Here is a 12,266-nt window from a genome sequence, read left to right as displayed (position 1 = left end):
AGGGGGTGTTGGGGTGAGGGGGGCGGGGTGAGGGGGGCGGGGTGAGGGGGGCGGGGTGTCGCACAGGGGCCCACAGACACTCACGGCAGAAGCTGTCTGTCCTCCAGGGCTTCACTGTGGCACCAGCTGCCTGACAGGCTGCAGTATAGGCTGCCAGGCTCCGGCAGAGATAGGCTTTCCGGCCCTTGTGGGCACACATGTCATACACGCATTGGTGGAAGTATTCCGAGGGACAGAGGATCTGGTGGCAGGCTGCAAAGGGGCCTTGGGGGTCCCGGATCATGCCGCAGGCTTCATTCCTCTCATATTTCTGTGTCTCCTCTGCCAAGCACACAGGGCAGCCCTGGGGCCCGCAGCCTTCCCCACAGCCCAGGAAGGAGCCGGGAGCTCGCCAGGCAGCTCCGAAGGCCTCCACGCTGGCGGCTGCCGCTCCACTGGGCAGCACAAAGTCATCGCTCTGGTTCCCGTTGAAGTTTCCACAGAGGCCACAGAGTCGCCCGTGGAAAGGACTAGGGATGGACATGAGGATGTGGTCGTCACCGTCAAAGAGAAGCTCCAGCCCCTTTTCTGTCTGTAGAAACATGTTTCGGCCTTCAGCAGTTATATATACGGAGCCTACGCTGATGGGTAGCGTCACAGCTTCACCGTCCACGGTCACCTGGATAGAAAAGGTCAATCAAGCTGGGGTGAGGGAAAGAGCAGGTTTGAGGAAGGCCCTCACAGTTCAGGCAAGGAGCTGTATCTCTCTTTGTAGGTATAATGCTATTTGTTGTGCACTGTGTAAAGATTCAAATACTGATTTCTCTGCCTCCCCCAGTCACAAATCTGGTTGCGATCCTTCCTCTTAGAATCTCCTGAGTGTGCACCCCAATTGTTCCCCGATATGTTAATGAAGAGGCTTGACAGCCAATGAGTGAGCAAAGGGGAGGATAAGGCTGGACTCCCTGACAGCCAAGGGAAGAGAGAGGGGAGAGAGAGAAGGACGTGGGGGTTCAGGCAGGAGCAGAGGTCCAGGGGACATCAGGAGAGCGCAGCTGGGGCACAGAACGCCGTGGAAGCAAGTCTCTCAGGGATTCACAGCAGAGGAAGCCAGGTTATCTCAAAGGGTTAAAAATCGATTAACACTGCTCAGTTCTTGTGCCATAAAGCTTGTTAAGTAAATATAATAGTCCCGCTTCGATTACGTTATGTGGGTGCCAGCCAGGTTAAGAGAGAAGCCGCCACACACTTTTAAAACAACCACTGACACCCCTTCGGCCTTCCTGGCAGAGCTAAAGTGCGTTTCAGTTAGAGTGGAGTGAGGCCAATTTAATCTCCCAGAGCAGCGACAGGGCCATGTCTCCAATAGGTTTCAGGGTGGCACCTTTTGCCTCACAGGCTGCCAGGCGCTGTGGTAACTCTTATGACTGTCAAGCTTGCCAACGTCCCCCAAGCCCCTCCAAAGTACGGTGGGGATGGCTTCCAATGACCCTCATTATGGGGGGGCCTGTGCCCTTACCAGAACCAAGGCCAGGGTTGTATCCCCTTACCTGTGGTCCTTGAGCCAGGACCACAACCTGGCCCGTCACAGTCACCACCACCCGCTGGACATCACCAGCGAGGTTCTTCTCCAGCACAATGGAAAATTCCTCGTCTCCAGGTTTCGGGTAACAAACTTGGGCCAAGATGTAGGAGCAGGAGCCGGGGAGGTCGTACACCCGTCCGTCAAGGGTGGCATGATGGGTGCCACCGAGGACCAACATAAACTTAGAGCTTTTGGGACGGCAGCCCCAGATGCCGTCTTCCATCCGGCACTCCTCATAGACCCCACAGGTCTCCATCTGGCAGCTGACATCACCGCCTGGCCGGCACTCGCAGAGCCAATCACACTCAGAGCTGGAATAGAAGGTGGCACCCAGCAGGTGGTAGCGTCCCTCGTAGAGGCAGCCGCACTGGCCCACGGGCACACAGGTGTCACCACTCAGCACGAAGCCAGGGTCACAGACACAGCCCTCACGGCAGGTGGATTCACAGCCCTCGGGGGCTGAGAGGGTCGGGCAGCTCACAGGGCAGGAGTCACCACAGAGCTGGTAGTGACTGTTGGCAGGGCACTGGAGGGCTGTGGGCGGAGAGGAAGAGTCAGGCCGAGGCAATGGCGGCACCAGGAGGAGAGCATGGGTGGGAGAGACTGACTGAGGCTACCTGGTGCCTCTGGCTTGGCCTGGGACTTGACCTAGAACATGTGACCGGGGCAGTGATATGTGTGATTCCGCGTGTGGGGCATGACCAGGTCTCCTGAGAAGGGTTGTCACCCTGACAAGTACTCCTAAAGCAAGTGACTGTCTGGGGGATATGACCACATGCAACTGACCAGAGCAGTCTATGCGTGGGTGTGAGTGTGACTAGAGACCATGTGTGTGGGAGACCGGTGAGCCTGACTGAAGACAGTGATTGGCTGACACTGACACGGTGGGCCTGATCCAACACATCTGCCTGAAAGAGCTACCCCACAACCTCCTGACTCAGTCCACTTGGATCTGCCGGGAGCAGGTCCTGATTGCAGCTGAGCATGTCTGATGTCTGGCCAGCATGTGGCGGGCGGTGTGCAGCCTCCCCAGACACCACTGGGCTATCCGACCACTCCTGTCTGCCTAGCTCTATCCAGTGTGGGAGATGGTCCAGGGACTTGTGACCAGGTGTCACTCGCTTGGCCTCTCACAGGGGTTCCTTGCTGAGTAACTGTCACTGGGTCATATCCAAGTCTACCAGGAACATGAACCTCCAGAGTGGGCTGCACCCAGGGTTTCTGACTTCCGGTGGGCACCTGGGTTCCCCCTACCCCACTGGTGTTTTTCAGCATTAGTGCCAGGGCGTGTCTCTGACAGGAGACGGTGGGGATGGACCTTGAGATTCACCGAAGCAACAGGGCTCTTGTCTTAGAGCCCCTGAAATGTGTCGGGGGAGACCCTGTCTGTGTGGAGCTGCACAGGTCGGTACTCACGACAGAAGTCTGGCTTCCTCCACTCTTCAAGTTGGGCCCCGGCAGCCTGACAAGCTGCCACATAGGTGGCCACGGCAGGACAGAGGCCTCCTGGATGGCCCTGAACCTGACAGGCATCCAGCAAGCAAGCCTCAAAGTACTGTGTGGGTGGCACAAGGCTGTGGCAGGGTGCTAGCGGGCCTTTGGGGTCCGAGATTATGCCGCAGGCGTCGGGGCCACGGAAGGACTCCTGTTGCTCGGGTGTGCAGGGCTGTGGGCAGGGCCCAGGCTGGCACTGATCACAGCCTGGTGTTCCTCCCACCTGCCAGCCCTCAGGTTTGCCACCCACTGCTGTGAGGTCATCGCTGGGATCTTTGTTGTAGTTCCCGCAGAGGCCACAGAGGGCGCCAGCATAGGCTGCAGGCACGTGCAGGCGCAGGAAACTGTTCCCATCAAAAGCCAAGGAGATCCCCGAGGTGGTGTGTACCACCACTGCTGTGCCGCTCAGATGGATGAGCAACAGTGAGTCCAGCTGAAAAGGCAGCATCACCATCTCTCCGTCCACCTGTGGGTGCGGGGAAGGGGAATGCGTTGAGTGCTGTCTATATGGGTTCCAATCCTGCCTACAACTTTCAGTGTCAGTGATGTTAAGCATACGACGGCTGGGTGTAGTAATAGTAAAGCGACTGGTGACATTGGTTAATATGCTGCCCTGAAGCAGGCATTTTCTGACAAGCCACCCTGCAGAGGAATGCTGGAAGGCTGAGCCTGGGGAAGCCAGCGGCTTGCAGCCTTCCTGCTGCCACAGGCTGGGCGCTGAACCAGCCTCTGCTCCTGCCAAGCTGGGAAAGGCGCTCCGGGCAATGGTCACCTCATTCTCTCCTGCACAGCAGAGGCTCGGATGGCTTCTGTGTGGCCCACAGCCCACTCACCTGTAGCTTCTGTGGCCACTGGGCACTGAGGGTCAGTCTGAGGCCATAGATATGCAGAGTGACGCTGCGGGTGTAGCTGACAGCCCGGCTGACCCTGTGCTCGTTAGCCACAGTGACATTGAAGTATTCAGTCCCCGAGGGTGGTGCATGGCAGGGTGCGCTCAGGAGGTACTCGCAGGTGCCTTGGAAGTCAAACCGGTGACCATCGAGGGTGACATAATGGGGATCACCCAATATCTGGCACTCAGCTGTGCTTGTAGGTTGGCAGCCTAGCTTGCCAGAGGGCAACAAGGCACACTCCTCACCCCGCCCGCAGCTGGCCGCCTTGCAGACTAAGGAGTCACCACCAGGTCCACAGTGACACTTCTCAGAGCAGGTGGCATCAGTCCAAAACTCAGTGCCGGCTTCATGGTATGTGCCATTGACCCAGCAGCCACAGCCGCCGTCCAAGGGAACACACTGCTCGGCGCTCAACACGAAGCCCTGGTCACACTGGCATCCCTCCACACAGGGCCCGTCACACACAGGTGGGGCTGTGTGGCGTGCTGGGGGTGGGCAGCTGGCTGGGCACGGTGGGCCACAGAGCTCATAGTGGCTGTTGTCAGGGCAGGAGATCTCTGTGGGGAGAGGAAGGGAGGGAGAGAAGCCGTGGTGTTGGAGTGGGGGGACACTGAGACTCCCAGCTCCAGTGACACGGTCAGAGAGGGACACAGAGACAAAGTAGAGATGGAGTGAGAGGCTGACGGGGAGGTGACGAGCTCCAGGCACGGACAGACACAGCCAGGAGACAGAGACCAACAGGAGCCAGATGGAAGACGCCAAAGGGTGGGAGTTAAGCCAGCGCAGCCCTGCTGAGACAGTGTTTTGTGCCCACCCCTTGCCCGGCTCCCCACCACTCACCACAGCCGGCCTGAGTCCTCCATTCCTTGATTTTGATGCCAGCAGCCTGGCAGGCCTCGGCATAGGCATTCAGTGCTTGGCATAGGATGTCTTTGACTTGACCACCCAGGCAGAGGTCCAGCATGCAGCCCTTGAAGAAGCGTTCAGGAGGCACGTGGCCATGGCAGCTGGCAAAGGGGCCCACTGAGTAAGGGGCAAGAGGTCCACAGAAGCCAGGACCCTCATATTCCTCCACTTTGTCCTCTGGGCATGTTGGACAGGACCCCTGACATTCGTTCCAGCAGAGAGGGTCCCACCCTGGAACTTGCCAGCTGCTGCCCCAGGTGGGTATTGAGGGTGCCACTGTGCCGTTAGGGAAGACTTGGTCATTTTTGGGGTTCTTGTCCATGTTTCCACAGAGCCCACACACTGCACCATAGTAGCTACTGGGCAGTGTGACTTGTACCCTCCAGTTCCAGTCATAGGTGACCTGAAGGCCGAAGTCAGTCACCAGCACGGCCCTTGAGCCTCCATGAAACACTGAAATCCGCCCACCAGCCAAGTAGACAGGCAAGGCCGTGAGAACTCCATTCACCTGGGGAGACAGAGAGGCCAACAGGGGTCAAGGGAGCAGTGGGCACGGAGCTGCAGCCTCTGCTGTCCTGGGGCCCTCCCTCGTCCTGTCAAGGGCTCCCTCAGGCTGTCATAGGGCCAACTTGAAACAAGCTTTCGGGTCCAAGAGCTGAAACTGGGATTTACTTTAGATCTCTTGGTTGACTGAGGCCCTAAGCCTGGCCTTCTTCAGGTGTGGGTGGGACCGTCCTACTGACCGTACCTGGACTCTGCCGATCTCTTTCCTGCGGATGGCAATGCTGGTATTGTAGGTAGCTATGGTGACCTTCTTCACGTTGGACACAGAAGGATTTCCCTGGTTCTCGTGCTTGGTGACGACACTGAAGAGGGTCAATCCCTCATGGGTGGCCCCAGGACAGTTACTCCCTGCCAGCAAGTAACTGCAGGTCCCGTGGAAGTTAGTGCCCCAGCCATCGAAGGTGTAGTAGTGAGGGTCTCCCCACACCCAACACTTGGAGTCATAGTTGGGTGTGCACACGCCCCTGCCATCTTTTTCTGTGCACGTTTCCTTTGACCTACAGGTAACACCTTGGCATGGGTCTGTGGAAAGAGGGAGACGCATTCTCGAGGGTGTGCCCACCCCAAGCCTGGCCGTTCCCAGAATCTGCTCCCAGAATGTGCCAGGGATGTTGGCTCTGAACGTTGCCCACGACGGAGACCAGGTTCTCAGCACCGGTGTTGGCACCCACCTCCTAGGTCTCCGGTTGCTGTGGGGAAAGTGGAGGGATGCTTCTGCAGCTAGGAACATGCGATGCTCTGGCAGAGGGGCTGGATTTAGCTCCTAGCAGCCACATGGCCGCTCACGATTATGTAACTTTAGGTCTGGGGTGAGGGTGGGGTGTCACACACCTTCTCCTGGACTATAGGTGTCTGGTATTCTGCTCAAGACCCCACGCTTGGGATTTTCTGTGTCTGGGGCTCCAGTGTTTCACACTTTGACTCAGTCCCCAGTCTAAATCTCTAAATCGGAGGGGACTCTCGTTACTTAGGGCTATCTTAGAGAGCTCCCACGCCCAAGGCTTCATGCTAGTATCACTGTACCTATGTCTCCAGTTAAGGGGCACACACACACACACACACACACACTCTGTGTCTTGGCGTGGCGGCCTTCAAGCTTGCTTCTCTGTCTTGTTTCCTGTTTGAAATTAGCCTGAAAACTTTGCCAGCAGACGGGCCAGCGCCACGGAGTCTGCAGAAGGGCGCTCCCACCGCCCCCCACAGGCCTGCTCTGTTCTCCCAGCAGCCTCTGCACAGGGGGGACACTGGCTCTCTAGCTAGCCACCCTGGGCTTCGTCAGCATTTCAGTGGAAGTGTCAATTCCTGCCATCCCCACCTGCTGGCTCCTCTGCCACCCAGAGGTGGCTGCAAAGGTGCCTATTCCAGTGAGGTCTGAGGCAGCCTTAAGGGGGTGGCACTTCCTTATTTCGGGGCCCGGCCTTCCTGTCTTCAATTTTTAACTGGGGGCCGGGGGTGGAGGGTGGGTGGATCTTCTGATGCATGCACCTCTAAAATCATGACCCTCTGCTTGAAGGAGACCCCATAGTCAAAGCTCTTCCTTGATTTTTGTCTCTGCCTTTGCACTGGGAGCAACGGCCTAAGAAACTCAGAGCTCTGATTTCCCAGTGACTCTTGCACCATTTACATTGGTGTCCAAAGCCCCACACCTAATCCAAGGCGCCAGCGGCCAACAAATCATAGACCCTGCTGGTGCTTGTCCTTGTATCTGGGTTGCAGTGAGAAGTTATCCTCCAGGTCATGTGGCCTGCAAGCCTAAGTGTTCACCACAGGGCCCTTGAGAAAAACGTTCGTCCAGTCCTGCAGTACTCCAAGGGCCTTTAACATCCACTATCAAACTCTCACCGCTGGCTTCCTGCAGCCCGGGGTCCCTTAGGGCTCCTCGACATCAAGGTTGGACGACCTCTGCCCTCGGCGCCTGGAATCCCAGCCTAAGGTCTGACCCCTCAACCCACAGACCTCTTCACCTCTCCCCATGAAGTCACGCCACCCTCAGCTCCCAGCCCCTGTCCTGTCCCCCCACACACACACCCGACACCAGCCCAGCCACACTGCCCAGCACCTTTGGTGACGCAGGTCAGGACGCCTTCTAAGGACTCGCACAGCTGTCCAGGCTTGCAGCTGTGATCCTTGCACACCATGCCTTTGCCTGAATGGCACACACAGTGCTGCTGGCAGCTGTCAATGAGAACGGACTCCTCCGGCTGTGGGGACAGAGAGCATGCCGTCAGTAACCAGAGGTGGGCGGCAACGTTAGCGTCCCCAGTGACCCATACACAGAGAAAATTGGCGTATATAAAGCGGCAGCTCTCAGCAGTGTGGTCCATTGCCAGTGAAACGGGGACACAGCACGGCTTTGAGGCCTAAGTCATTCATTCATTCATTTACCCATTCATTCATTCTTTCTTTCTTTTTCTTTTCTTTTCTTTTTTGGTTTTTCAAGACAGGGTGTTAGCCTTGGCTATCTTTGACTCGCTTTGTAGACCAGGCTGGCCTCACAGTCACAGTGATCCACGTAGTGGTGTGTGTTATTATCCTCTCAGGAGGGAAAATGAGGCAAAAGGATTGCTGAGCCTTTGAGGCCCGTCTGGAATACACAGTGAGTCCCTTAAGGCCACATACCAAGACCATCAGGAAAGACAGGGTGGGCGTTCTGGTGCAGGCTCCTTCCAAACTCCAGACAACATGACTTAATTTCTTTTTGTTTGTTTGTTTTTGTTTTTGTTTTTTGAGACAGGGTTTCTCTGTGTAGCCCTGGCTGTCCTGGACTCACTTTGTAGACCAGGCTGGCCTCGAACTCACAGCCACCCGTCTGCCTCTGCCTCCCGAGCGCTGGGATTAAAGGCGTGCGCCACCACCACGCCCGGCATGACTTGCTTTCTTTATGTCTCACTTTTCTCATTTGTAGATAGCAGATAGAGCTAGGAAAACAGAATGGTTTTTAATGTCATGTGTAAAGCACACCTGAAAGTCAAAAGACACCATTCCAATAACCCAGGCTGCTCAGTAAAAGAGGAAAAGGGGAAACAAGACTCGGGGGAAAGGTAATTATCGTTAAAGCTACGTGCGTGGCGAGCAGGTGTGCGGGGCTCTGTTTTGTTTCTCTCTTAACGCCACGCATTTGGTCTCATAGCGAAGAGTCTCCCCGTGTGTGGGTCAGACAGGTCCTTGGTCAGTGCCACCCACACAGATGTCTTTGTTACTCTTGTCTATGCAGAGGGCAACTGCAGGGAGGGTATTGCCCTCCGAATCTTCTCAGTTCTACAGAGGGCAGAGTTTCAGCACACAGGCAGACAGACAGACAGACAGACAGACAGACAGACAGACACACACACACACACACACACACCACACTGAGGTAGAGCTCTGTGTGGGGGAGTGGATGAGCAGCCTTTAGAACAGGCAAGGCCTCCTCTTTGTGGCCATTGGGCCAGTAAAGGGGGCACATCTCTCTTTGGGACACTATCCAGGTGTCATAAATTGGGCCGGAGCGATGGCTCAGTGGTTAGGAGCTCTGGCTGCTCTTCCGAGGGACCCGAGTTTGATTCTCAGCACCTATCTGGCGGCTCACAAGCATCTGGAGCTCTGGTTGCAAAGGATCTGATGCCCTCTCCCAGCCTCCTTATGGCACGTATGGGAACACACGTGGTGCGCAGACATACATGAGCACTCACACCTAAGAATCAATCTTGAAGCCTATTATCATATGGGCAAGATAAATTCTTTGCTTTCTTACTATAAGTATACTTTCTGGTGTTCACTTTCTTGTAGTCAAAAGAAGATTTCGGAAGATCGGGCAACTCGATTCCCTATTTGGCAGCTAATGGACCCTTTTTGCCGCCTTGAGCAAAAGGACTGTCACTCACACGAACCAGCCATATTAAGCTTGGGTCAGCCCCTGTGGTTTTGAGCACGCCATGGATTTGTAGAAAAGATCACGGATGGCAGTTCTGGCCCTCGGAGGTGCAGCTGTCGAAGCAGCAAAGCTGTGATTGGTGCAAATACCCCCTGCTCAGACAATGTGAGCACATCGGTTGGGAAACAGTCCCCTGCGCCACCTCCGGTGGTGTTATGAGAAGGCCCGATAGGTCTTGCCTTGCTTGCTTGTATTGAGGGCTGAGCTGGCAATGCAAAGACAGCAACAGGATAGACCGCAGCGCACAGTGGCGCCAGAGACGGTGGAGGAGCGATGGCTGCGGCTGAGCAGTCAGCGAGCCAAGGTATAAAAGCTGCAAAGCTTGATTGCCCGAAGAAGAGGCCATCCCAGCGGGTGACGGGCAGAGTGGCTGCTACTTGACAGCTGAGGCGTGGAAGGGAGCAGCAGGGGTAGGAGAAGGATGAAGAGATGAGGTCAAGGGGCAGCAGGGGGCTGTAAACAGCCAGAAGGGAAACAGGAAGAGTTCCACAGAGCTTGCAATTCAGGAGACTCGCATACTGCTGCCAAGCGCTAAGGAATCCTCGGCCTCTTAGGCCTTTGTAAGAACTGTGACACTTCCAAAGCTAAGGGTCTCATCACCGGAGCCTGAACCAGAGCCGTGACATCAGAGGCTGTTGCCTGCCTGCCAGTTATCAAACACCCATGGATACAAGGTACCCAGGATTGGGGCTGGAGAGATGTCGGCTCCGTGGTTAAGAGCACTGGTTGTTCTTCCAGAAGGCCTGGGTGCAATTCCTAGCACCCACAGGGTGGCTCACGACTGTCTGTAACTCCCGTTCCAGGGCATCTGTCACCTTGGCACAGCTAGACGCGTGGGTAAAACACCAACGCACATAGAACGAAGCGCCCAGGATCAGCGCACGGAAAAAGCCCTTGCTTTCTTACACATGGCCTTTATCTCAGGCCAGCTGAAGGGCTCTAGTTAGGCGACTGGCAGCTGTCTTTGCCCCAGACATGGTTCACAGAGGCAAGTCTTGACTTTGGGAGCCAGGGAGAAGAGTTTAAAACATCACTACCCATGGTGACGTTTGGAAAAGGAGAGCAAAGTTAAGGACGGGATGGATGAGGAGAAGGTGGTACCAAGTCAGGGTAAGGAGAGGGGACAGATGTGGGCAGGGAGATATTTGGAACAATGGGATGGCTAGTGCGGTGGTGAGCATGGGGGGGGGGGGGGGAGATGGGGATGGAGGTTGGGGGAGGGGGAGATGGGGTGGGGGTTGGGGGAGGGGAGGGGGGAAGGGAGGGGAGGGGGAGGGGGAGGGGGTACGTTCAGGAGGGAGGTCCCAGGCTCTGTAGAGAAGGCTAGGTTCCTACCTCATAGTAGACCCCGCTGTAGTAGCAGCCACATTTCTCCATGGGCACACAGGCTGTGATGCTCTGCAGGAATGCAGAGTCACACTCACAGCCCTCAGCACACGTGTTCGGGCACTTTAACGGAGTGGTGATGGTTGAACAGCCCAAGGAGCAGGTATCGGCGCAGAGCTCGTAGTGACTGTTAGGCGGGCACTGCATGGCTGCGAGGAAGGAAGTACCAATGAGGACTTCCAGGGTACGGGTTGGGATTCTATTCCTCTTCCCCGAGCCGCCTCGCCCCGCGCCCCACCCCTCCTCCCCCTCAGCGTCCCATCACGCACGACAGAAGGTTTTGGTTCTCCACGGCTTGACACTCCCTCCAACCGCGTGGCAGGCGCTCACGTAGGCTTGGATACTGTCGCAGAGAACACTCAGGTTCCCGCCGCCCAGGCAGAGGTCAAAGACGCAGTCTCGCAAGGGATCCTGGGGGTCCAACAGCTTGTGGCAGGCAGCCAGGGGCCCCGTGGGGTCGGCGAGGAACCCGCAGAACTCTTTCTCACGGTACTTATTTTCCAGAGGCGGGCTGCACTTTGGGTTGCAGTCCTGGCCTGGTTTGCACGCGGGCCAGGGCGTGCAGGAAGAACCCCCTGGTGGAGCAATCTCCCAGGAGTCACCCAAGTCCTTGGGACTGGCTGCCTGTGAGCCGTCGTACTTCCGGAAGTCATTTTTGGGGTCACCGTTGTAGTCTCCACACAGGCCACACATGTGTTTATAGTAGTTGCGGGGGATGGTGACACGCACGCTGTACTTGAGATTGTAGGACACGTGCAGGCCGAACCTGGTGGTGACCACCACATCTGTGCCGTGCTGGAAGGCCTGAACACCGCCCGCATCCAGCACCACAGGCATCTTCATGCTTACACCGTTCACCTGAGGGGCAGGAAATGCTAAGCTCCAGAGGGCACACTTTGAGGCACCCCATCACTAAGTATCCCTGGTCTGTTCAGCGATGCCCCTGTGTGACACTGAAATCCTGAGTGACCACCCCCCCCTCCATCTTTCTGGCCCCGCCCCCCTAGTTTCTGTCTCCGTAAAACATGTATCATAGTAACAGTGCCGTATACGAGCTGGGACCTCGCAATGTTTGGAAGAGAGTTAAAAATGACAGTCTTGACATGGAAATCCCGTGGATCAAAACGAACCCTGAATCCAACGAGGAGAAGTGTCCTGTGAGGCAGTGGAGTGGGACAGAGACCACAGAAAGAGTATCATGGGATGTCCCCTCTGTGCCCTTGGGCAGGAAACTCATCAGTGTTTCTCCTTCCTGCCTATTTGGGGGGGGGGGGCGGGGCAAGTGCCTTGCATCCAGAGTGTCATCTAGGGAATCTGTACGTAATCTGTGCCAAGTCCTAGCCCCGAGACAATAGTGTATACACCTATCCTGGGGCACCCCCCACCCCGCACCTACTACCTAAGATCTGCGGTAAGTATATAGCCTCTGCTCAGCCTGGATAAAGCTCAGCACTGTTGCTGAAGCTGATCTGGGGGCCACCATTTCTGTCACACTCATGGGCCACCCGAATGCCCCCAATTCATCATGTCTGCACCCCCTGGTCCC

General features: G+C 56.4%; 1 protein-coding gene across 1 annotated transcript in view; it reads right to left on the bottom strand.

The window, feature by feature from the left end:
- Positions 1-12,266, bottom strand: part of LOC311591685 (IgGFc-binding protein-like) — a 46,850-nt gene that overhangs the window by 7,919 nt on the left and 26,665 nt on the right. The window contains exons 10-18 of the mRNA XM_084771596.1: positions 10,990-11,578; positions 10,670-10,869; positions 7,481-7,622; positions 5,606-5,943; positions 4,792-5,365; positions 3,892-4,508; positions 2,981-3,524; positions 1,530-2,098; positions 85-658 (exon numbers count right to left, since the gene is read on the bottom strand). Of these exons, the coding sequence (XP_084627722.1) occupies positions 85-658; positions 1,530-2,098; positions 2,981-3,524; positions 3,892-4,508; positions 4,792-5,365; positions 5,606-5,943; positions 7,481-7,622; positions 10,670-10,869; positions 10,990-11,578 (4,147 nt within the window). The remainder of the gene's footprint in view (positions 1-84; positions 659-1,529; positions 2,099-2,980; positions 3,525-3,891; positions 4,509-4,791; positions 5,366-5,605; positions 5,944-7,480; positions 7,623-10,669; positions 10,870-10,989; positions 11,579-12,266) is intronic.

Source organism: Acomys minous (genome assembly GCF_964271855.1).
Source record: "Acomys minous genome assembly, chromosome: 20".
Lineage (NCBI taxonomy): Eukaryota > Metazoa > Chordata > Mammalia > Rodentia > Muridae > Acomys > Acomys minous.
The sequence above is the reverse complement of the archived record's forward strand: the minus strand, read 5'-3'. Positions and strand labels throughout refer to the sequence as shown.